The 26,344-nt window shown below is 46.0% G+C and overlaps 1 protein-coding gene across 9 annotated transcripts in view; it reads right to left on the bottom strand.

The window, feature by feature from the left end:
* Positions 1-26,344, bottom strand: part of MTCL1 (microtubule crosslinking factor 1) — a 136,800-nt gene that overhangs the window by 12,912 nt on the left and 97,544 nt on the right. For 5 of the 9 annotated variants that reach the window (XM_070513568.1, XM_070513564.1, XM_070513565.1 and 2 more), the window contains 7 exons: positions 25,572-25,694; positions 22,476-22,706; positions 21,024-21,221; positions 13,005-13,172; positions 9,478-9,732; positions 3,832-4,128; positions 1,863-1,894 (listed from right to left, as the gene is read on the bottom strand). In XM_070513568.1, coding sequence (XP_070369669.1) covers positions 1,863-1,894; positions 3,832-4,128; positions 9,478-9,732; positions 13,005-13,172; positions 21,024-21,221; positions 22,476-22,706; positions 25,572-25,694 — 1,304 coding nt within the window. The remainder of the gene's footprint in view (positions 1-1,862; positions 1,895-3,831; positions 4,129-9,477; positions 9,733-13,004; positions 13,173-21,023; positions 21,222-22,475; positions 22,707-25,571; positions 25,695-26,344) is intronic. The other 4 variants (XM_070513566.1, XM_070513572.1, XM_070513570.1 and 1 more) reach the window with 2 other exon arrangements.

Below are 26,344 nucleotides of genomic sequence, written 5' to 3'. Positions count from 1 at the left end.
CCCTGGGAGCATGTGCTCTGGTGCCCACCACCATGGGGTGGAAGAGCAGGCTACGAATGACGTCGTTAGGCATTTCATCTTGCTATTTCTCACTAGAGGTACATTCAGTGGCATTTTTTTATTAGAAATAATCTACAAACTGCACAATGGCCCTCTGAATAACAGAAAGCTGGCTATACCCCGCACTGGAAATAAAAGGAAATAGAAAGGATGGTTGATTTGTCACTGGGTCCTAAGCTTTCCAGCAAGCAGAAGTTTCCTCTTCTGCCTCTGGTCAAGTTGCTGCTGAAATAACAAGGAGCCTCAGAGCACCGTTCACTGGGGGCTGGACGTGCTCTACAGTGTGGAAACCCTGACCCTTTCCACACTTCCTGGATGCAGCTCATCTAACCCCGTTTCTGCCCACAGGAACTGCTCCCACAGTGCATCAGCAGCTGCACCTGTGTGGGACTATCTGCCTCCAAGGCTTGGACGGGTATCGTGGAACCAGCCAATGTGGACAGAGGAAGGAGCGGCATCAACCTTAGCAGTGGCCAGAGCAGAACAAAACAACAACTACAAAAACCAGGATGCATGTGAACAAGAAGCAAGTACGGAGGGAACACAGGAAAGTGCCAGAAGCAAGAGGGGAAAAGGGTGGAGGGGAGGACACATGTACCTTCTTACTTTGCACACGTTGATATTGTTTAAATTTTACAAGCATGGATTATTTTTGAAATTAACAGAAGCAATCAAGATGAAAAATAATAACTAGCTACAGTGCAGGGAGGAGCTCTGCTAAGAAAGGAGGAAAAGCAGGAGGATATAATGATAGTAAGCTTGGTCCACTGTCATCTTGTGCCAGGCATCGCTTTGTCTTATGTGTATTAACACATGTAAGCTGCAAAAAGATCTAAATACCTGCTGTTTGCAGTTGAGGAAACAGGCACAAAGCAGTTGTATAACTCACCCAGGGTTGCACGGCTAGCGAGAGGCAGACGTGGATCTGAACCCAGACCACTTGGCTCCAGAGCTGAGCTCCCAAGTGCTGCCCTGTGACGTTCCAGAATGACAAGACGAGACAGAGCTCGAAGGATGGAAATGTGCCACAGGCACTTCCTGGTGTTGGAGGAATCCGATAAAGGCAAAATGGGAAGCACACGTACTTCACGGACTCCAAGCTCACAGGAAAGTCAGGGATGAAGAGATCTGAACACAGCGAATTGCCCTGAGAAGAAACTGTGTGCAGTGGCAATGGTGCGTCCACCTAGAAGGCAGTGTGTGTGCACACGTGGGAGGGGGGTACGGGAAACTGCCATACTTTCTGCTCAGCTGTGTTTTATGTTTAAATTTAAACAAATTTGCTTATATGTACCTTTTCAGACACGTCTCATCATACATATGACCTAAAATATATGATTACTAACATCAACAATATCAATTACTTTATATTTACTTCAAGGATCACTGCCTGGAAATATTTTAATAAATCCTCCTAGCAGAGGTTTTAAATATGTAGTATATGAAATGTCTCGTAGCACATCAAGAGGGAGTTTCTCCAGACTTTAAATGAGAAGACAGGGGTTTCCATGGACTTTTCAAAACCCATTTAACACAATCATTCCTTTCCATACACAGTACACCACTATATCGGCAGAGTTCTTACCATGACACTGACACACACAGCATGTCTCTGGGCTTTTTGTTACCACTAATAAAAAATACAACATTTATAAAATAATAATAAAGCAACCACTTATTCAGAAGTCTTATTTTAAGTCATTCTGAAGACAGTGTTAGGACAGACTGCAGACAAGATGGAATTTCAGGACCAAGAGGTTTATAGTTCAGTAGTCTCTATTGTTTTCATCAATCTTACTTACCTTTGAAGATTTCCCTTGGGATTTTCTTCTTCCTAGAAAGAAGAGAGAGGTTTGTCTGAATCAGTTAACTTTGGTTGCCTAGGAGCCCTCAGTGTGCTGAGTGATTGTTTTGCTCTCCCGCTCTAGGAAAATACCATTTAAAACATACAAGGAGGCCAAGTCCTGGCAGGGAGCGCTGCTGCCCGCTGCCCTCGGCCCTCAGCAGGCAGGACGAGACCTGAATCCCCAGCGTGACGCAGGGCTGGAGCTTCTGCCGGCCCAGGAGGAGCACACGTGGGTGAGAAAAACCGGCTGTAAACTCTGTCATGGAGAAAGTGGCTCTTCTGCGCTTCCTCAAAGGACCTCGCTAACTAAATGCATTTCAAAGCCAAGTATTGTAAGGACCTGCATACGTCTGAATGCACAGGTGCGTGTGTATGTATGTGTGTGAGAGACACAGAGACACAGAGAAAGAGGTGGGGAGAAGGGAAGATGCGGGTCACAGTCAGGAGGCTGACGTCAGGAGATCTGGTCTGAGCCTCGCTATGGAAGCTGGTATGACATCCTTAGGCTGGAGCGCTTTCTTGGTTTTAAACATCGCCATTTAGAATCAGAGGTGAAATTACAGCGACTTCCCCTTAGGAAGAGGAATGACAGCTGTGCTGGCAGAGAGCAACATGAACACGAGGCTTCTCTGGAGGAAACACCCTCGTGCTGACGTGGCCTCGAAGAAGGGGCAAGGATGCTCGCACGCCTTGGACAGTAACACACTTCATTCCTCGGCATAGTAAATAGCTGGGTGCACTGCCTTTTAGCGAGCGTGGCCCTCGTTTCTGCTGTGCAGACCAGTATGGGGTCCGGGACACTGGAGAACTGGTAAGAGATGGTCTCCCGACCCCAGTCTGCTTTCTCTCTGCTGTGAAAGTGGACCATGAGAGATTGCCAATAGGGCAAACAGGGAGGCACACCGGCACTGTCGTGTCATCTGGGTACACACTGTTGCGGGGAAGGCACTTGACCTCACAGACAGGTCACAGAAGCCAACCTTCCCTACAATTCAACACTATTTGACGTGAACTCTTCTGAGTCTATTTAGTGTTAGCGACAGGTTAAACGACAGGTGCCACCCGCTTCACCCACCCCTCGCTCTCTTGAAAGTTTCTAAGAGCTCTCATCACAAGAAAAAGAAGTTATCAGCATGTGTGGTGATGGATGTTAACTAGACTTATGGTGGTGATCACTTCACAATATATACAAATATCGAACCATTGTGTTGTACAGCTGAAGCTAATGTAATGTTATACACACCTCAGTAAAAACAATAAATGACAGGTACAATTGTTAAATTGACTCACAAGTAATGATTCTAAAATCAATTTTTAAAACCCAGTCTTAACAAGGAGAGGAACCTGCCGCTGCGCCATGGACACTCAGCACACACGTGGCTCACCTGCGTGCCGCCCCACTTTACACAAGGCTTCTCAGGGCTGGGTTTCCCCCTTCACACAGAAGAAGATGTTCATAGTATGTCACTGATCTGTAACATCTGCTATTTCCAGAAGTGAGGTACTTTCTTTAAAATAGAATCTTTTCGGTTACTAATAAGTTTTCTACAATCAGAAGACTGTGCTGTGACTTTAAAAGAAAGCTGAAGATCTGCACTTCCCACAACGATCTATTTCCTCCTGCGTTTCACGGGACACACTCGTTTGTGAGACGTCTCCTCCAGGATATGAGCCCTGTATCTCCAAACCAGAGAGAAGGCGGCAAAGCAAACTGGACCACAGCACACGCCAGGAGTTTGGGGCCAGGACCACCGAGCACAGCTCTTAGCTTATGAAGGTTTCACTTTTACTCAACCCAGAGGCTGTCTGCTATGTGAAGCCCTGCAGCCTGCCAGGCACACGGCTGATTTCCCAACAACCCCCTGGTCTGTGATAGTGAACTGGACCCAAAACCCAAAACCCAAAACCCAAAAGCCCAAGCCAACCTCAGGGAGGCAGTTCCCGAACTCCCTCTGGGGCCCATGGGCCGGAGGCTCCTCGGGCTCGTCGTCCAGGGACAGGGTGTCCAAGTAGAGGTTCTCCCGGGCCGAGCACCTGTCGGATTCTTTCAGCTTGGACAGCGGCCGGTCATCAAATGGGACGGAGTCAGTGTCCGAGCAGGGCCACAGCCCCAGGGGACGGGGCACACGGGGGCTTCCCGGGTGGGCAAAGGGGCGGATGTTGCCTTCTTTCTGATCACAGAGGAAACTGCCACCTCTCCGGGGACTGTTTTCTTTCTGCAACTTGAGGGTTTTAAAAATGAAAACAATTAGCCTCACTTCTTTGTCTGTTTTTCTCCCTAAGACCATGGTTTCTCCACAATTTAGAATTACCTATGGGTCCAGAGAGACTGTTAGATGTAAATGTTCTTAAAAGTCTGGTCTTAATTTCAAAATGCAACACAATATTACACATGCTTTTTTTAAAAAAAAATCAGGGGCCCGGCCCCATGGCCGAGCGCTTAAAGCTCTGTGTGCTCCACTTCAGTGATCCAGATTCTTGGGTTCGGATCCCAGGTGTGGACTCACACCACTTGTCAGCCATGCTGTGGTGGCATCCCACATACAAAGTAGAGGAAGACGGGCACAGATGTTATCTCAAGGCCAACTTTCCTCAAGCAAAAAAAGAGGAAGACTGGTAAATATTGGCTCAGGGCAAATCTTTCTCACCAAAAAAGAAAAAAAATCATGGGCCAGCCCCAGTGGCCTAGTGGTTAAGTTCAGCACACTCCACTTCAGCGGCCCAGGTTCGGTTCCCAGGGGCAGACCTACACCACTCCTCTGTCAGCGGTCATGCTGTGGTGGCAGCTCACAAACAGAGGAAGATTGGCAGCAGATGTTAGCTCAGGGTGAATCTTCCTCAGCAAAAGAAATTTAAATTTTAAAAAATCACAGTTTTATCTGGACTGGAAAATCTGTATGAATCACACCCAAGTCAACTCCTCCTGACAAGAACATATATGTCATTGTATACAACTGTGAGCACTGTGCTCACAGAAATCACACATTTATTCTTTAAAAATCTAACATTGTTAAATGACATAGTTAGAACTCTCTTGTAATAACCTTTAGAATGTAAGGCAAACTCAAAGGAAAACCATCGTGATAGCAGACTTCTGAGGGTAAATCCAACTTTCCTAACCAGCAGTTTCCTAACAGCAACAGAGTATTATTTCCAGATCATTTGGAATGGGTCCTACACATACCCCAAGTGACCAAGCTGGGTTATAACTACTGGCTGTCAAAAACAACTTATACTTTGCTTGAGAGGATTAAAACTCAGTTATCAAGGTAATTAAAGACCTGGTATGACTGGGAAAAAACAAAAAACAAAAAAAATAAGCCACAGCATTCAGAGTCACACTTCTTTCTCCTGACTTGGTAAACTCAAGACATGGTGGTGAGGGAAACAGAGGACCACGTGGCGTGAGGAAAACCTGAGCTGCAGCCACTGCTCCGTGCCTGGCTGGTTTGCTTGCAGGTGGGAAGTCCCCTCCTCTTCTCCACTCAGTGCACCCATCTGTAAGGTGGGGACAGCACACTCCCTCCCTCCCAGGCTGAGAGGAGGACCAGGGCCGTGCCAAGGTCAGCCCAGCAGGACCAGCCCACAGCAGAGCTCACTGTCGGTCAGTGAGACACCCCCAGCTTGCCTCGGGCCCAGGCGCACGCATCAGTGTCTGGCCTACTCACAGCACTAGAACTCGACCACGCAGGGCCCTGGGGGAAGGGGCCAACGGCAACCTCGGGGAGGGCGCACAGGGCAGAGGCACTGGCTCCTCGGGGCAGCCCTAAGGGGCTGCTTTCCCTCGAAACATGCACAGAAAGCACAGCTGAGAGCTGAGGAGATTCCCATCCAAGAATCTTGAATGGGGTCTCTAGGAGATGACATGCTCACACACTCTACCATGTTGCCTGCTCTTCTGAATAAGTAAGTTACCTGAATGACTAAAGTGACATTTGGATTTGACCAGAAGAAGGATTTTCAGTCCTCAAGTGCTGGGACGGTGACAGGAAGTTCCAGTTCTCTTGAAGTGTATTAATTTATTTCTCAACAAAGCATCTTTCACAAAAGACACCTTTGTGTCCTAATTTAAGCCTTTATCCACGAGTGGAATATAAGTGCGGCCTGTGTACCACCAGGAACAAAGCATGTGAAGTGATGGACACGAAGGACTTTTACTCATTTTTACCAATTTCTGAGGTGGTGAGACAGAAGTCTCAGAGTATGACCTTCATTTTATGAGAAAGATGGAGAGTCAAGCAGCCAGAGCTTAAATGTCAGCGTTTGATGCAGGATCACAGTTGAATTGGGGAAGCTCAGCGCCCCTCCCCGATGACACAGTTCTTCACAGGTCTCTAGAAGATGCTAAATGCTTTCTTTATTACAAAAAAATAAGAAGGAAAAAGCAAAGCTTTTTATAAGGTTCATCTAATGCATGTCAGCGCAATTTAGTTTCAACACATGATCATCTCCAAGCTATTTTCATTTTTGGGCACAGAATTAAAATGCAAGAATCACATGTGGAGCTGTAAATGTGCACTGAGGGTGTGCGCAAAGAGGGGGAGGGAGTGACGAAGAGGGAGCTATGAACAAGCGCGTTCCTACTCAGCAAAGAGGGATTTCAAAAATAAACCCAGGCAGCCAGCAGCAACGTGCACTAAAGCTGGTAAGTGTTAGGTTTCCTAAAAATGAGCTGGAATGGTTTTAGCTGGAGGTATCTGCTGCTAAGATGCCTCTGGAGTGCGGTAACAGAATAACGGGGCCTTAAAAGGACAGTCATTTCAAACCAGGCATCAGCACTTACTGTACTTAGAATCTTGCAGTAGAACAACTTGTAATGCAAATAGAAAACTTAAAAGATTTGCATTTCAAATAATACAGAAAACAAAACACTCTGAACAGTGTCATCTTATCTGGATTGGTCAAAAGAAAAAAGGTGACTTTGTGAACAGGTTTTGAAAGAATGGCCTTTCGTGTTGTAAAGGCAACTGATTTAAGGAAGTCACTGGAAGGAGAATGGACAGATTCCCTGCAGCCCTTCAGTACAGCAGCAAGCCCCACATCGCTGCATGTTAACTGGGAACTGAGGAGCTCTACGGAGAAATGGACTGTGACTCCATGAAAGTTTACCACCCATCACATCTGGATTAAGACACGAGATGCTGATAAGAGAGATGATATGTGTTATCTGACCTTAGCCACACTCCCAGTCATTCATCATTTAAAATGCCTCACGAGGCACAGAAATTATGTAGGAATTTAACTACACCTGACAAGTATGAAGCATGTGTCCCGAAAGTGGAAAATGGATTTAGTGTCACTTCTTTCCCCATCTGTGTGTGAGGTCGTCACAGTCAAGGCTGCGTGGCTCACCAAGCAGTCAAACACCTAGAGCACACACTGTGAAGCAGGTTCACTTGTGTTTCTTGTTTATCTGTGGAATGTGTAGCTAAAAGGTAAGCAAACGGGCAACTCGATAAAGAAGAAACAAACACGTCCATACACACACATACAAGCTTCAACCAGTTCCCTCTCTCACAGGGAATGCCTAAAACCGCTTTACCTAACTTCCAGGATTGGGCACCAAGATTTATAAAATCTTCTTTTAAAATGTCAAATGTTTGGGGGAGAAGGCTGGGTTTATTTTTGAAAGCCATAACTGCCTATCTGGAGCTTCCCTCACTGCAACAAGTCCTCTTCTAAAAACAGCACTGAATCACTGTCCAAAGCCTGTGGGATCCAGGACACAGACTTCAGGGACAGACGAATGCCCGGAACGCACGTGTCTCGAACCCACTCTGCTCAGAGATGTTAACCCTGAGGCCTGGAGTTCCGAGGCTGGCCCCTGGGTGATCACTGAAGTAACGACGATGTGGAAATGGGGTTCAGCTCCTGCCCACTCTTATCTTTCCAAAATACAGTCTTACTATGAGGCGACTGTTCATCCCTCAGTCACAAACCCTTTGAAAGTTGAGTGTCATCAGATGTCTCACTAATTTTTCCTTTATTAGAAATTGTGCACTCCCAAAAGTGAAATAAAACCCTAAAAGACTTGCTTATTTCCAAGGTGTGACTTTCAAAATGAATGCATGACAAGACCAAGGAGCCCACAGCTGTGGACTAGCAAAGGGGACTAGTGGGGTGACGGCAGGGTCACGGTAACCTTGCTGGGGTACGGGAGGGACAGACAAAGTGAGTGATCCTGGAGGGCAGGCCGAGAGGGAAGCTCTCTGGTGACCAGGGGTCTGAAGTTACTGTGGTTAACTCAGGTCGGACGTGATAAACCTGTGAGTGTTTCATAAGAGCACACGTTACCTCAGCCCCAACAAACCCCACCTCAGGGCTGATCCATGTGAGGGCACGTGGGGCTCTGGGACTTAACCCAGAAGATTCTTCTCAGGGGCTGCACTTCTAGACCAAACAGGAAGTGGGCAAGTTTCCTTTGATAGAATTTGGGGAATTCTGAAATGAGCCACATCAAATATCAACACAGTGACTCCGTCATGTGAGTAATCAAACCCGGGAAGAACCTGAGCTCCCTTCCATCCACAGCGCACTCTCTTCTTCCCAGCATCGTCTGAGCCAAAGGCCCCTGGTCTTTTTCAGTTCATTCTCCTCCCTCCCTCCCCAACAGTGCGCAGAAACTAACCTTTGCACCGCACCCGCGTAACACAAGTGCCACGGCTGGGGATAAGAGAGCACATTTTCCAAAAGGCTCCCACATAAATGCAGGCAGTGTGGGCATTTATAATAGAGCACTGAGGTTATCTGTCCTGAACTCAGGTTCTTATTGATTAATACATGTCCTTGAGGCCTCATGAATTTGTAAGTGTGACAGGCTGAAATAAATACAACATACGCTACGTAAAAATCCAGCTAGGGAGGAATTCCAAACCTTCATCAAGTTAATGTGAAAATTTAATTTCCCCCAGGCACGACCCCAACTATGCAGACTGTCCTAAATCTGACGCAATGGAGAGAAGATTATCTGGGCAGTAGAAAAACAACTCCCCCTCTTCTCCTGAATTCATATGAGTTCATGAATTGTTTGTTTAGCTGAAGACAACGAGCAACCAGCTACCTCCCCCGACTAGGGTCCTATCTAATTACACCTTAGCAATACCCACAGCAGGTGCGCACAGCCTGACTTCCAACTTAATTCAGCAATTTCTTACTAATGGATAACAATTCCATTCAAGCTGGAGAAGTCACTGAGACCACATCTTTAGTGGCAAACTTAAAAGTTAGTTTGCTTTTTGGCAGAAATCACTTTACAAGACTTGAAATAACTTCATCTTTCAAGGTTAGTCTTTAAATTCCTTTAAAAAGTTACCCCCCACTCCCGGCCACACACACACGACACATATACACAGCCAGGGAAGTTACCCACAAACTTCGCAATGGACAGACCTGTATAGTGGAAGGGCTGAGCCCAGGTTTCCAACTCTAGAAATCCCAGTATTTCTTCCTCCTCCTCTGAAGCCCGTGAAACATCCTGACGCAGCAAGGAGCCCTGAGCAGCCTCATTTTCTCCATGGAGCTGCTCTGACTCCAGGGCAATGAGCTGTCCCGGCGGCCGGGCGCTTCCTCACCTGCTCTATCCTCCACAAGAGCTCCTTCTTGTGCTGCTCCCACTCCTGCCGGTCTCTGTCGAGGCGGTCGAGGAGCTCCACCTTCTCCCGGTGCCAGTTCTTCTCACTGTGGTGGATCTGCCAGCGCAGGTCCATGACCAGGCCATGGCTGTCGGCAAGCAGCTTCTGATGTATCTCCCTCTCCTTCTTGAAGGCCCCTTTGCTGTCAGCAGAGGGGCCTGATTCTCCCAGGTTTTTCTCAGTCTTCTCTTCCAGCTGTCAGGAAAAAAAAACTTAGAACTCAGTCCCTTACAAGTCTTGCATTGGTAGGTGAGGAAAATCTCAGCACACTTACATATTTTCCCTGGAAACACGTTTTAAATCAAGATTTGACCAACCCCACGGGAGAAACAATTTTCATTTTTAAAGTCCTAATGATGAACATTTGGCACAGAGAGTGACACAGAAGGTAAAGGTGCCCACAGCCTGCTTCTCACTCCATTTCCTTACTCTGAGTCACCACCATCTGCTGCTGTCCTGTGGAGCTCCTCGAGGGCAGCACAGCTCTGTCCCTCTATCCTGAGCCCCTGTATGGAACCTAGTGACTGGGCAGTGAGAGAACCTAGACGTCTACAATCAATATTTGTCAAACACTCAGGAAGTTAAACACTAAAAACAAACAAACAAGCAAAAAACCTCCTATCCAGACATATATTCAAACTGCTAAGAGAAAACCTCTGAGGCAGATGGAAAAAAGACACATTACACACAGAGGCACACAGATGAGAGTGACAGCAGACTGCCCCTCAGAAATCACGCAAGTCAACGGACAATGGAGGGCCGTCTTTAAAGGGCTGAAGGGGAAAAATGTCAACCGTGATAGAATTCTATACTCAGCAACAATAACTTTCAAAAATGAAGGAAAAATCCTTTTTCAACAAGTGAAAATAGAATAAAACCATTGCCAGCAGACCTGCGTTTCAAGAAATAACAGAGGAAGTTCTCAAGCCGATAGAATATGATACCAACAGACACTGTGATCTACATCAGAAATGAGGAGCACTAGAAATGGCATAAATAGATGCACATTTAAACTCACTTTTCTCTATTTTTAATTGCTTTAAAGCATCACTGAGTGTCTAAAGCAAAAATAGCTGCAATGATTGTGTGTTTACAGAACATATAGAAGTAAACCGTGCGATAACAACAGCACAGAGGACAGAATCAGGAGTATAAGTGGTTGGAGAAGGTGACAATCTTTAATGAAAGCTTAGAGAACACAAAGATGTATCTTCTTCCTATGCTAGTCCTGCAGGCCCCTGAATTCTACCCAAGGACCTATGTTCAACCACTGAATTCTAATGGTTTCTGATCTATTCTCTACCTTGAAGCTGGAAGAACCTTTTTAAAATGCAAATCAAAATGCTTTACTTCCGTGATAAAATCAGGATTAACATTTCAACTCCTTAACACTCTTCTTTTCCCTCATCCCCGACTAGGTGCAGCTCCTCAGAGGTGCTTGTTCCTTTCTTCTTGATGTTCCCTCTCTGTCTGAAACACCCTTCTCCCTTTCCCCATGTCCCCACTCCTGGTCATCCTCTGAGATTCATTCCAAGCAGGACTTTCACTACCAAGCTGCCCTGAGCCCTGACGCCGGCTTGTGCTCTGCACACCCCCACTCCCCACGGGGCTGTGTGCAAGCTGCAGCACACTTAACACCCAATTAGAAATTAGAACCCTTGTCTGGGTCTCCCACTGCACTGAGAGCCCCTTCAAGAAATACCTTATTTGCTGCTGGATCCCTGGCATTTAGAGCAAGGTCTGACTTAGGAGTCAGTTAAAGGAATCATAGATTTGGAAACTGACACAACATGGCCTCCACTGAACGAAAATACTTAACTTTTGGTAGAATTCAACTGTCTTGCATTTAAGTAGAAGAGGGTAAAGATGGGACTATTATAAATGGACTAGCATCAGCCCACATTCCTTGCTCCCTGAGCTGCGAATGTTTAAGAAACTTCTTAAACGGGTAGGACAAAATAACGAATCTTTACCTATTACGACCTGGCTCCTAGGCCTGAAGTCCTAGCTGTATTTCTCTGTGCTTACTGACGCTCCCTGAGGCTTTATTTGTAGCACATGTGTGGGTGGATACCAGGTTCCTCTAAAACAAAGACAAAATATTTTGAAACTGGCTTACATTGAAGATTGTCTCCTTTCTTTAGCTACGCTTACACCTTTGAAAATATTTTGCTTTCTCCCCAATAAACATATTTTTAAGTAGGTTTAAAGGCAGCTCATCAGAAAGTCTCCTTACTCATTTCTCCTCCACTGCTGACTCTTCAGGCCGCGCACAAACGTAAAGAGAGCGTCTAGTAAGACTCTCCCCCAGGCCGCAGGCGGGATTCATAACTGAGTCAGCGGCTCTGTCATTTGATGGGCCTGGCCTGGTACTTTGGTTTTGCTACACTTTGCTTCTTCCTCTGCAGAGAAGGCCGTGTCTCGATTCTTCCCAGGGCTGTGAGCTTGACACCACTGCTCCCTTGGGCCAGGCCGCAATGCGAGTGAACTTGTAGGTACCAGGGGAGCTGTTTACTTTTGACGTTGACAGGCCCTTTCATCTTTTATCAAGGCCATTTGGAAGATGTCTCCTTTCTGGGCAATTTTTTTGTTCATGACTGAGCCAATTCATATAAAATTTTAATTACTTTATGGTTTGCCTCAAAACAGGGCCTAGAAAACAGATTACCAAAGATGCATGGACCTCTCCTCCCTCATTGTGATCCAGGGGCTAGAAGGAACCTGGGGAAGCAATCCGAGCAAACAGACACGGGTGCGAAGGGGACACTGCGTTTGAGGCTTTCCGGGGAGTAAACACTCAGAAAAGACTGTTTCTGGCTGTCTGATCCCGACAACAGTGGCTATGGTCTAAAACCTCTGAGGAGGCTCCGCTCAGTCGGGAGGGTGGAGGCAGAAGCACACTGTCCTCTCCCCCAGAGCACTGACCACTGGGATCTGAGACCAGCGCCTTCTTCTGGGCCTCCCTGTCCTTCGGTATAAAAAGGATACTCAAGCCGATCAGCCTTCTAGGGCCTGTGGTGAAAGGTCCACCGGCTTTTCCAGGATTCTGAGAAGCCTAAAGAAGAGCACGTGCTTGCCTTGCTCAGAGATACCACACCACAGGCTGCTGCTTCTCTGCCCCTGTCTGAAGTGTGTCAGCGCACTCTGACCACCACTTCATGAGGCCGTGCTTCAATCGGGCTAAACACAACCTCGCTCCATGTAGAACGGGAAATACACGCTACTTTAAGATGCTGCTCCTCAGGGACCATGTGTCATACTTGGGAGAGGGAATATGAGGGAAAAGAAGCCGCCTGAGGAAGGCTGGGAACTTCAGGATGAGACAGCAGGCAGTTGCCCCTGCTTTCTCCCCAGAGCCCTTGCTCTCAGATGAGGGTCACTGTGAATCTGAGTAACCCGCCTCCTCCACACCTGTCCTGGACCACAGAGACCCATGGGCAGTAGGGAGGGACCTGGCGGGCAGGTACCTGCTCCAGGCGGCACTTGAGCATGGCCCACTCCACATCCCAGGCAGCTTTGTCGCTGGCGTATTGCTGCTGCAGCCGCAGCCGGGCATGCTCATCCTCCCGCAGCTCCGAGCGCAAGTCCTCCAGCAAGCTCTTGAGTGCACCGAACAGCTGCTGGTTTTCCACCACCTGTGGGAACACGGGAGTTGGCTCTGCGCCCTCGTGTACAGGTGCTCTTTAGCTCAGAGGAGGAGCCTGGCAATCCAACAGGGGCTGGGCTGTTTGCAAGCCACCACTGCAATGGACGCCAAGCAGTGGGAAGCCACACAGTCGGCAGGAGAGAGCCAGAGGGACCCCACACCCGCCACCAGGCTCCTGGAGCTGGACTGCTACGGGCTCGCTGCATTAGAGGGAGGCCAGAACTCAGGCTGGCGCTATGGGAACCTGGAACAGAGGTGCTCTGGCCGGATGAGCAGGAGCAGGGAAACTGCAGGAGGCCACAGCGAGTCCTGGAGGCCAGGGCTGCCAGGACGCTCTGTGTGACTTCAAGCTCTGCTTGGGGGTGCAGAAATGACAAGATATAGACACGCACCTACATATGCTGTCATTTCAGTGCTAGTTGTTGAGCCAGAAGGAAATTAATAAAGGCCTCATATCTCTTACAAACATAGGGTGGTCATGCTCTCATCGATAGTTACTAAGAGGTCATATACATGACCAGCATGGCCATGGCGGGGAGCAATGGGATTTTCGAGGTTTCATAATTTAAAGCCAAAGGTAAAATGCTTAATCCCTTCATAGAAGGCTTCCTCATGGTCCCCCGAGATAGAATCACTGCCCTCGCCTTCTACTTCACTAATCACACAAATAACCACGCCTTCTTATTTATCTCGTGCCCCCCACCACTGTAAGTGCCCAGAGAGGCAAAGCCCACAATTGTGGGTCAGCCCACAATCCCAGTGTTTCACACAACGCTCAGCTCACATGAAGCATGCAAATAGGTCTGATAAATGAAGAACGGACTTTCATTACTAATCTGTTACACCTAATGTAAAAGATTTTATATTTTCTAACACCTGTCCAGCCCTTTTGAAGGCATATTTCAAAACCATGATTGCTATCTTAGTACGTTTCAGCATGGGCATTACATCAGAAAGGTTTGTCCAACTGAATTAAACACACTGAATCAATTATGCTACCTGGATAATAAAAGCCACAGGAGCCCCTCTCCTCCAGTCAGCCAGCAAACGCTTCAAGTGCAGCACGAGCGCTCCGCCCGGTCTCGGCGCAACCTTGTGTGGTGGATTTATGAGGCAGGAGGAACCAAAGCTCTCAGTCCTGCTGGACGCAGACTGTCACCACCATGGGAAGACAGAGCCCTCCCTCTCAGATGGAAGCCCCCGCTGGGTACGGCTCTCCTGCCAGGGGTGGCAGGGAGCACGCTCCAGGCTGCCCAGCTCAGGATCCACACTCACATCAGCCTTCTCTCCTCCATCAGCGGAGAGTCAGTCGTGCTTCTCAAACCACCCCGTTAATCCAGGAAATACACACACATACATATACAAAGCTGGTTAACCATACTCAGGAAGAATTTAAGATATTTTGAATACATGTTTCAATTTAAATAAAGTTGAACTAGAAAAGGAAAAGGAAACTCCTTAACATAAGCATATTTATTACTGTAAATGCCATAGTTTTTCCTCCTAATTTATCCGAAGGGTTATAACATTAGATACAGTAGACTTTCAATCGAGTAGAAAGGCCTATTTATTAGCATTTATTGCTCCTTGATTTTTCTCACCATCAACACCAACTTTAACAACTCTGAGACAAAAGGCATTAAGAATATGATTCAGTTAACATTTGCAAAACTCTGAAAATAGAGATGCCTTCTAGAAATCCCATTCTTTCCAACCATCTGAATATAAATAAATTACCAACGTATTGAAAGAGATGCTCATGAAATGTGTGAAACTGTAATGCAGAACAGTTTCTTCAAACTCGACACCAAAGGTATTTTAAAAAAATATAAGTGCAGGTGAGTGAGAAGAGGGGTTGCAACAATCTTTTCAGAAATACATATCTTCGTAAGTAGAGAATCTGCTGAAAAATTATGTATATTTTATGGTATATTTATTTGGTATTTTCATCTTTGGATTTTAAATTTAAAAAATCACTACTTTTTGAGCTACAGTATTTTAAGCATAAAATAACAGTAATAATTTTGATCCAGTCTTTGGAGTAGTCATTTAATTTTCACTGAAGAAAAAGCAGAAAACCATATAATTAATTCTGGTACATAATTAATAGCTCCCTATGAGCCCTGAGTCACATATGTGAGCAGCCTGTGGGTTCTTAGCCCTATACCAAACAGATCTGATAACATTAGGACCAGAACTCTGTGCTCCTCGAAAGCAGGGGTTCACATGACAGTCCTTTTGCAGATGAAAATTTGGGTCCTTCAGAAGTAAGTACTTTGGGGCATTAGCAGATATCAGATTAAATAAACTTAAGCCTTAATGTTTTCATGCACATTTGGGTCAGAGTATTCAAGTTGATGTCCTATTATACCAGTCTAATATTAATCATCATGGAATGAGCTCAAACACTGCTTTGGGGTGAAGGTGGCTCCAGGGAGCAGGAGAGCCGGGAGAATCAACGCGTTGATACTTGTTACTTGTACTTGTTACTATAACTGCCCGGGAGCAGCAGGTGCGAGGAGGCAAGCGGCCAGCCTAGCTCTCCGCCACTACACCAGCAAGAATCCATGTCGGAGGCAACATTCCTGAAGATCCAGACTGAGCCATAGATGGGCACGGGATTCTTTTTAAACAACTTTTTCACATACAAAAAACATACTATTAATTGTTTCCAATGGGCCAGGAGGTGTGCCAAATCATTCACTTACATGATTTTACTTGCATTTCACATCAATCCTGGGTGCATACCGTCACGTTCCCAGTGTTACAGAGGAGGAATGAGAGCACGGAGCAGCTGAGGTCTTACTGCTAGAAGCGCAGAGCCCGGACCACAATCCAGGTCTGTCCAAAGCTGGACAAACCGAGCCAGGGTATCTGAATTCTCACATTATACCCTGTGCAGGCCTTTATTTTTTTAAACCTTGCCCTAAAGAAACCATATAATCTCTGTGAAACAATTCCATCCCCCATACAGCAAGGGAAATAACAGTCAGCCGTCAGGAAAGAACGCCTGAAAGTTACTTCTCTCACTTTTTCTCCTTGGGGTGCCCTTGCACTATGTTTTGGGTAAAAAGATGACCCAAATCAAGAATGGAATCAAGATTCTGGTCCATTTGGAGGTCTTCAAGTGAAAGTCTTTCTGGATACAGAACTCTCTAAACCTTTTGTGCCAGTGGCCTAGCTATGTAACCTTTTAGCTTATACATAATTTGTTAAGTATAGGTCAATCTTAATTAAAAACAACTTTTCAATCTCTTCAGGATCAGCTGGTTGGTTTTCTCCCAAAGAAGCAGGATAAAATGGCTCCACTATTTCCTTCTCCTTGGTCTAAGGGTATTTCATCCCTTCCAAACTCATCTCTCTTGGCTAAGGCTTAAATAATCCCAAAACTGGGATCAGGAACTTGATGGTACCATCAAGTATTACACTTTATAACAGGCTTGAGTTGGGCTTCTGCCAATGGGACTGCTATCCAAATATATAATAAATACTATTACTAGAAAGTGAAAAGCAAGTTCATGGGAAAGGTAGCATACCCAGATATTTGTGCAATGCCAGCTATTTTACAAAATCATTCTTGCCTGAGAAGATTTTAAGACACGTGCTTCAAAACTCTGTAAAAGAGCTAAACTACCATCAATGACTTTGCTTATATCAGAGTCATTGACTTTGGAGATGGGTTTAAGCTCAGTTTGGAAGACAGATACTGACCTGCTGCTAAGGGCTGACCCACAAAAAGCCAGTCACAAAGTAGAGGTGATGGCCTCCACCTCCTATTCATTTAAGCCATTAGACATGGGCAGGGAGTTCTAGAACGCTGTGGTAGCTGCCCTCATCCCCAACAAACACAGGCACAGCTCCTATTTGATACATTTACAGAGGGGGAGCTCAGGCAGGGCTCAGTAACAGTAACTCCTCTACCAGCAGGAATCTCAAAACAAGTCCTTTACTGTGAGATCAGCCAGAAAGGATACATTTGCACATCCAGCAACATTTTAATAAATAAGCCATTCGTCATTTTTACCTTCATTGTTACATTCAGATTAATTTTAAGATTCTTTTCTGAAACCATTATTCCTCCCCAACAGATAAAAGAGAATGAGTCATGGAAGACTGGCTGTGAAAATATAATCTCTGATTGAAGTTTACAGAGATGATGGATTCGTTTATGGACAGAAATCATTTGTCCTCTGGCTGAGAATATGCCAGGTGACCCGGGCCATGAGGGCTCTGTGCCTGCAGGTCACCATAATTTTCAGTGACAGATTCCCAAGGATAAATGAGGGTATATGAAAGAACTAATGGGAATACACTGAATAAGTTATAAACCCAGAGTTATCGGCCAAAGGCTTCAAAGAAACCAGGACAGGTCTGTGTAAATCAAGTGGCTAGATGGAAAGAAACCACTTGTCAGCGAAGTTTACAGCTTGTCCCACACTTTAAAGGTATGCTGCCAACTGCCAACCACGGTTAACTGGGAGAGGTGGGACTGGGGCAGAGCATGTCCTTTCCTTAAGTACTCGTGACCTTTCACCTCCTGCACGTGCTATTTCACAGTAACAGAAACAAACAAAAATATGCAGCAAAAATAACATGTTTCCTAATCATAAGCTCTGGTCTGGTTCTTTTTACACAGAGCTGCATGTCTCCTAGGTGAGGTGATAAGTTGCATAGTCTGAAGAACAAACCATGGTACAACATACAAAATTGAAATGTAGGCTTCAGAGATCTTCCTTATTTAGGAAAAAAAAGTCAAGGCAGATCACAGTTCTGATATGCACACCTCATCTGACAGAGGCGCTCTTTCCAGAAGTTTCTGCATCTTGGCCAAAGCAGAAAGGTGGGCAGCCAGAAAGTGGGCTTTTGGGCACCAGGAGGCCCAGGGAGCCAAAGGCACTCTGTCTACAGGAGAAAGGCTGACCTCTACTTAAGAGTGGCCCCTGAAGGCCCCACACTTCGGATGAGTCCTGGATGAGTGACAAAGGTCCAGGGAAGCAGATTTTACTCGGTCCTAAGGCTGTATCCTGAGTGGGATTCTTCAGTGACCAGCAGCAGTTGAAGACTTGAAGACTAATATGAAACATAATTTCATTAGATCTTGTTCTGAATTTTACATTAGGTTCTTTATATTTACACTTAGATGCTTTAATAAAGTATTATGTCACATCCCTGAATGAAAAAATAACTTCTCTTTTAATACATTAATACAGTTCTGGGAAGATTAGCTGTTGGAACCACAGGGTTATAATTCTGGCACTATTAATCACCTGTGTGAACACCTTGTGTTAAACCTTGTGTTAAAACTCCACAGCCTTAGGAGTCTGTTCTAAAGTTTAACGAAGTGGCAAGTGCCACGTTGCCCAGTGAGAACCATACAACATGTCCTTGCCTATTTCCAGCCTCTGCTCTTCCAGAAGGCCAGGCAAAGTGAAAGTGCTCACTGTTCTCTAGGGCAATCAGGTCGCTGCCTCTGGATCCTGGAACTAAAGATCACTCAGCAGGGAACATTTGCAGAGCCAAATATTTTCCAATCTGATGACTTTTTATGAACTATTTCTAAGGTTGACTCGATACATCTAAGCGTGTTTTTCTTTTTAACCCCTTTGGACATGATAAATGTTGCCATTTACTGTGTTCAACTGTGAGAATGTTCACTATGACACAAAGCAAGGACCAAGGCCTGGGAAGTTTTGTTACTCACGAACTCACCCTTGGGAAAGAAGCTAGGCCACGTTTCCCATTGTGCTTATCACCCCGGGGGCTCTCAGAGCTGCTGAAAAGGGTGCGGCCTGGACGGAAGCTCTCTAAGACACGCGTTCTCGTTCTTGCATCCAGGCTGCCTAGCTGATACCTACGCCACCACGCAGGCAAACCTTCCAACTGAGAACATTCACTCCCAGGGACCCAGCTGTTGCTTACAGTGGAGCTCATTAATCTTCCGCCCTTGGATGGACAGCACTGTGCACTTAACTACTGTGGACAGACAGGTCCACTGAAGGCAGACCTGACTCTGCCTGTCTGGGCCAGACCCTGTTAGCCCATCCACATGCCTCTACCACACACTGTATGAAGCGGGAACTCACAGGTCCATCTCCTTTTTCAAGAGGAATAGCTAAAAAATTAGTGTTGGAAGGAGGAGGAAGCAAAGAGAGAATGACATTAAAATACACTGAATGTGAGGTTCCAGCTGAGTAACTGGACGCTATTTTCCACCTCAAGGGTAAAATTTTCCATGACTATTGTTTGGAAAACCAGATGTGTTGCATTTTTTGGCTTTTCCAAAGCATCTGGACGCACTCGTGGGAAACTCCCAACACATGATTTGAGATGCAGCAGGTTGATTGTTAAGTGGCAGTCAAGGAATGCTATTCGAGTTAATCACAGAAACTTTACAGGACTGACTGACAACACAGCTTTTAAAAATAATAAAACTGGTAGATTTTAAAGGATTATTCGCAACGTAGCATTTTATTTTCTAACTAGATCATTGCTGGAAAACTCATTCCATGAGCTAAAATCTCCCCATGGACACCAGCAGAAGGACAAACTTCCTAATCACTGTGATTAAAAGTTCCTTTGAAAGTATAACCTCTTTCTTGAGTCATATTATTCAGGAAAAATGAAGGGTGGATGGGTGTGCATAGAAAACAGCTGTTTAGTTGTGAAAACCTGATTTGTATATGCAGAGAAAGCAGTGGGGGCAAACCCACATTTCTCCAGGCCCATGCTTGGACATTACCACTTCTCCCTCTGTGGATGTAAGCCAAAGTTCAGAGGACAGTCCTTTCCCACTTGACACTCTGAGGCTCTGGGCTGAGGGAGGAGCCGCAGCTGTGGAGGCCAGTGTAGAGGCAGTGCCCAAAAATGCTTGTGGTTGAGCAGCTGCAGCCACGCCCGGTGACTGCTGCACCGAGGGTCCACCCAGCACTGCCCTCACCTGAGCCAGTGGGCCAGGGCTTGGGGCCTCAGGCTCTGCCCTGTGGAACCCATAAAGAAGCAACATGGGGTCAGGAGGGACTCAGACCAGGAAGTGTGGGAGCAGGAAAGCTTTAACACCGGGTGCCCCCCAGGGGCTCAACACTCCAGACCCACCAGAGCTGCTGTTTTGTAGAAAAGTGCAAAAACTCTAGGTGGCATCAACAGTATCTTCTGTTTATTAAACAGGGTCTATCTGCTTAATAATGAATAAATGTGGCATCTGGCAACACTAATAATTAACATTATACACTGAAATCCCACCTCTCTTTACACATGTTTTAATTTTTTTTAAGTGTCATCAAATATCTTTATTTGGGGCATTATGTTTCAAATGGCCCAAAAAGAACCTGAAACATTTTATACATGTTTGGGGATTTTTTAAAAAAAGACTTGTTCTTTCCTCCTTACGCATTATGTTGCCACATCAGTGGTGTTGCTGACACCCACTCGGCTAAGCCTCAATAAAAGCCTGGTACCTTCTTTCCTGGCTGTGATGAGAGCGCGACATCCCACACTCGCCTCCTTGGAAGGACAGGCAGAGCCTAAGGCCACAGACCACTCTGTAGAACACTTTTCTGCTCCTTCTGAGGCACATTTGCTGGCCTTGAGGGGATACAATTCATCTAATTTTACTATGATCCCTATTTATATGTGTAAACTAATGAATTTATGGGCTGACATTACAATGAAAGGCTTAATGACGTGATTTCTAGCAAAAATAGGGCATCAGGCCACCTCAGGCAGCCAGAGGAGTTTTCTGCTCCTTGGAACACCGCATGTGAAATAAGATGACCCAGACACAGATTAGGAGCCTCCTCCCCCGGGTGTGGGCAGGACGAGGGACTGGGACCTCGGCACCCACCTGCCTGTGGAGCTGTCCACCATCTGCAGGCTGCAGCCGTGGTCCACGCTCACCCATCTGCACGGCGGAGCGTGGGGAATGCTCCCCCAGGGCAAGGCTGCAGCCTGGGCTGTCGTCTTCTCGGTCTGGGCCGTCCCCTTTTGGATCCCCCTGGACTCCAAGCTCACCAAGCCTGGGAAGGGTCTCTGGATGCTCAGTCTGAAAACAGCAGGAGACAATGATCACAGCTCCACCTGCATCTTTTTGCTGTGTAGCCTGATTTTTATTATTGGAGGATAATTATCTACTATGTGGGTTTATCAACTCCACTTTTCAGCCCTTTTCCCTAATGTGCTCACATTGGCCATTTCACTCATTGGCCACTTTCTCCATTTAAATAGCACAGAGTGGGTGCCCAACTTATTAGAAAAGATTAGAGATTTTACTATTTATAAATATTCTAATAATGAAAAATTTTACTTTTATAAATTATTATTGCTTACAGTTATGGTGTTATAATTTATAGGAGGAGGAACTCCAAAGTATTGATCAATGGAAACTTTACAACTATTTCTATGGTTTACTTAATGAGAGTTTTCTATGTCATGGATATTTGGAAGCAGGTTGGATTAATTTTTGAAGACTTTCTTCACCCTAAAGAAAGAGAATCACCCTATATTCCCATTCACAGGATGACTTAAAATTATATACAATGTTCACTAGAATGAAAAGCAGACAAAAGGTCTTTGAGAGCTAAAAGGAAACCAACATTCACAATGCCTTAAAGCAGCTGACAAAGTGGTCAGCAGTGTGGACATCCAGAACACAGCAAACACGGTGGTTTCAGCCCTGCGCTCACTAGCAAGCATGCCAGGAAGGAGCCTGCAGAGCTGGAGATCACAGACTTACTCAATTAAACTCAATCAGAAAGCAAACAATGCTATTCTGGTTCTGTCATGAAGCTGGGAGTTGAGGCATACGAAGGAGACATACACAAATTTCAGAGGTGGCAAAAAAGCGACCCCTCTGGAACTCAGAAGAGACCTTTATAAAATTGCATTGGGCAGAATGGGCTCTAGTATTTGGGAACAAACACTGAAATGGAAAGAAAACAAAGATTTAGAAGTAGGTTTTACAAACCAGCAAGGTAGAATGAGACAGTAAAGGACCTCAGGGTAATAAGTTTAATGAATTCATAAATCAGCAACAAAAGGGACGGCCGCAAAACTCTGCTGCAGAATGGAGCTACAGACCAGTATACTCTCAAAACAAAACCAGGTCAAAGGACAGCACTGAATTCTTGGTCTAATATATAACTGAAAAACCCACTGCATTTCCACTGACTGGATTGGACTCGACATCATAATCTGAAATAATAGGACATGACTTTTTGTGTAGCGGGAGGGGGACAGCAATGTCTGGGGCTCAAGAACGAAACCGACACAAATAAATGAACTCTCCAGGGTGACGTACCTCAGTGAAATCTTCCCCTTCCTCCTCCATCTGTTTCCCTTGCCGCCAGTGTTTCAGCAACCACCTGAGTTTGACGTAGAAAAGGAAAATGTTCTGCTTCAAGGACCGGAGCTCCTGCTGCATCAGATTCCTCTCATCACTCCACGTCCGCTCATGGAGGGTGTTTTGCAAAGCCAGGCTGTGCATTTCCAGTTCTTTCCACCTCAAGGCATAGAGGTGCTCCTCCTCCATCTTGGATGGAAGAAAAGAGAGAGTGTGACAAGCAGCTATCCCAATTTGCCACCCAAACCAAACCAAGAGTCTTTGCAAACTTCCATTCAATCTCTATCATTTTGCATATGGGAGGTGAAACACAGAAGCCCCCAAAAGTTTAGTAACCTCCTTGAGATGTCTACTATTTATGAAACTTCATGAGTCTTCTGATTCAGAAAGCAAGCGCTATTTCAAGATAAGATATTATAAGCATTTTCTTGTCAAGATTCTTGTGGTGTTTTCAGATATCGCTAAAGTCCTTCAGGAAAATCATTTCTTGGATGCACGGCTTATAGCTGACTTAAATGCAGATTCCACCTGCCCTCTGCATGTGGGCTTGCACACAAAGGCACACTGAAATTCATAAGGGGGAGTAAGTGGAAATCCTTCCCCTTGGCTTCCCGGTGCCCACAGCCCCCACAGAAAGAGAACACCAAGCCGACAGAGAGGCCCACAGAGAGCAGGCCGCTGAGTGATGGGGCCAGCAGGAACTCCTTCCAAATGCGCAGTACTGTGCACAGTGGTGAGTCAACGGGAAAGTGAGCTGATCACCCACTTCCACGTTCAAGACTTCACCGTCCCATTAGATAAGGGCAGCCCTTAGGGAATAAAAGAATCACTAAAAAAGAAATGTTCTCCACCTCTCTGCTAAGATGTTCTCCACCTCTGTGAAGGTCCTGCCTTTCCAACACAGGTATAGGCACTCTTTCAAGCAATACACAATTACTATGTGTCAATAATGACTAAGCAAAAGGGTGTGAATAAATGTACAGATAAGGGCACAAGGATAATATGTGTAGTAGCTAAAGTGATCTATCAGATGACAGCTTTCTGTTCCAGAGACCAAGGAAAGGGTTAGAATCCAGCCTTATCGTTATCAGCTGTCTTCTCCTACCTTAACACTCCCTCTTGTGCCAAAAACCAAGGCAGTAGGTCTTGCTTTGTGTTTTTCTAAAGCTCTAGATTAATGTTCAGAAACCATGTAGATACAACTACGGCTGTCTGAGGCTGACACCAATATGACCCAAGTGCTAAAGACTAGTGAAGGGTGAGAGGCAGCTCTGGAAAGGTCCCAGGTTTGCATGGCCACTGTTGTAATACCCAATCTTTCTGCACTTCAAAACTGAAATAACATAAAATTCTGGCATTTAATTCACCATCTCGGCAGCCCGCAGAGCCCCACTACTGGTTCTCTCCCCTGTGGACACAAGTATAGGATGGAGCAGGGGGAGGGGGCAGCCACGGGTACCAGAAAGCCAGTGTGTGCAATTTACTTGCAGTGTCTTCTCAGGCCATTGTCTGACCCTGTCACGGCTTCAGCTTCCTCAGCTGCAAAATGAAGCTAACAGGAGATGCCGTGCAGAGCACCTGGCTCATGGCAGGTGCTCGAGAGGCACCAGAGTACTAGTGGATGGCGTGCAGCGCTGGGGGAGGAGGATGTTCTCTTGTCCTTTCACCGGCAACCTCCTGGAAATGTTCCTTCTTGACTCGGTCTGACTTCTCCACTGCCCTTGCTGCCACTTTCTGTTCCATGACTCCAAGCACTTCTCAAGGCTCACTTGGTCCTCTGCCCTCAGGGGACACCATCCCTTTCCCTCTGAACAAGCCTGGATGACATCTCACCACCTCTGACCGAGGTCTGGGAGCCTCTTCCACAACACACTCCTTTATCTTGAATCTAAGCACTAGACACACCTGGCACCCTGCCCTTTTGCTATCAGCATCTCCAGGGACAAACTCACTACTGAAATGATTTTTAGTGCAGTGACCAAAAAAAAATAAAAAAAGGAAAGAAAATTAAACTACTTAGGAATCTACCTTTCGAGTAATATGAAATTATTTTCCTTTCGTAATAATATGTGAAACTTGACCTATAAATGAAAGTTATAAAAAGGGGTGCTCATCTAGTGGCAAAGGCTGGCTGAGCAGACTCAGATCTCAGCATTCAGCTGTGCTCTGCAAGGTGCAGAAGGCACCCCTTACTCAGTCTTTGACCTATTCAGATGATCACGACCACAGACAACATGGGGTTTATGTGTAGCATACATTCCTCGCCACACTAAGTTCCCAGATACACCAGGTTCCTTCTTTTGCACAGGATATACATTTTAAAACACCACAGTGCCCTACTCAAGACCAACTGGTTTTTGTTTTTTGCTTTTAAAGATACAGGTATCTTTTAAGAACAAATACAACGGGGAAAAAGCAGCAATAGCAATTCTGAGCCTGGGCATCTGTTTACAACTCAATTAGGTCTGAGTGGGAGGGAGCAGACAGTCCTCAAGAGTGCCTGTGTCTGTGAATCCCTTCCACTAGGAAGGATCTGACAGACAAGGATAATTAGCCAGTAACAGGTTACTCCAAAATAGCCAGAACAATTAATAAAGCTACAACTCAATTACTGGCAGTTTTTTGAAGACAACAGTTTAGGGTGAGTTATTGATGTTTTTATCAGAAAATTTCCCTAACATTGACAAACTTACAAATTTGCAGGACAATAAAAGTTAGGACACACTTTCGTGTCCAGTTGCATCAAAGACCTTTATCTTATTTTACTTCACTGGTTATGGCTGCAGAAGTTTAGATTAGATATTAGGAAGAACTTCCTGAGGTCACCCTGTAAATATGGAACTGCACGTGAGACAGCAGAAAAGTAGACAGTTATTTTTATTAGACGTCTGAGGGGCAGCTCGACTGGATGAGCTTTCCACACGCCCTCCAACCCTGTGAGTCCAGAAGGCTGTGCACAACAGACCGTGCTCCTTTAAAATACATCTTGTCATCTCTCTTGGGGGCTCTACCGTCAGAGAAGTGGTTGTGCTGAAATCCGTGTTACATATTTACCTTATGGATCTTGTTTGTAAATTTCTCTGTCTCCTCTTGATGCAGTCTGGTCGCCTGTGCAAGCTGACCCTGGAGCTCCTCTATCCATACACTCTGCTCAGGTAAAACAGGGGGGCCCCTGAGCTGATCGATGGGATAAAGGAAGGGGTTTAGTGGAAGCAAGAACTCTGCCTGAGGTGAAGACACAGGACAGACATCTGCACAAGCCAGGGACACACACGGAGCGACACAGCCCGTGCGGGCGCTGCAGCAGTGGAGTGACTCCACGGCGACCCCGGAGATCCTCGTGCTTGCTCTGCGTTATCTGGGACGGACAGCTCACCCGCCCTTCCTCTCTTACCTAGCGGATGGGTGGTGAGTGGTGCCTATCACCTGAACTCCCACCACCACAGGAAGCACAAACCAGGCTGAAGAAGGGAGCCAGGGTACAAGAGAGGTGTCTTGGCTACCACAGCAACTTCTAGACAGCTTTTTAAAGTGCTGGGGGTGGTCAGACCTGACCATTAAGACTGAGTCAAGCATGACCACATCACACACCGTCGGCCTTAGGTTCACCGCCCAAGTTCACACATGTCCTTGTAAATTTCACAGTTAACTTGCTCACACACTTTCTTATTAGATCTTTCCCTGTTCAGCCACGTGCCTCTCCCGCTGTCCTACCCCGAATGCTCAGCGCGACTGGGGTGCGGCTCCTTCGATTACGAGAAACGTTGGTTCAGGCCTCTTAATTGCACACATTGCCTAGGAGGAACTGCACAAGGATCTGCCTGTTA

Source organism: Equus asinus, chromosome 7 (assembly GCF_041296235.1).
Source record: "Equus asinus isolate D_3611 breed Donkey chromosome 7, EquAss-T2T_v2, whole genome shotgun sequence".
Classification (NCBI taxonomy): Eukaryota; Metazoa; Chordata; class Mammalia; order Perissodactyla; family Equidae; genus Equus; species Equus asinus.
Note: the sequence above shows the minus strand (reverse complement) of the source record. Positions and strands in the feature narration are given on the sequence as shown.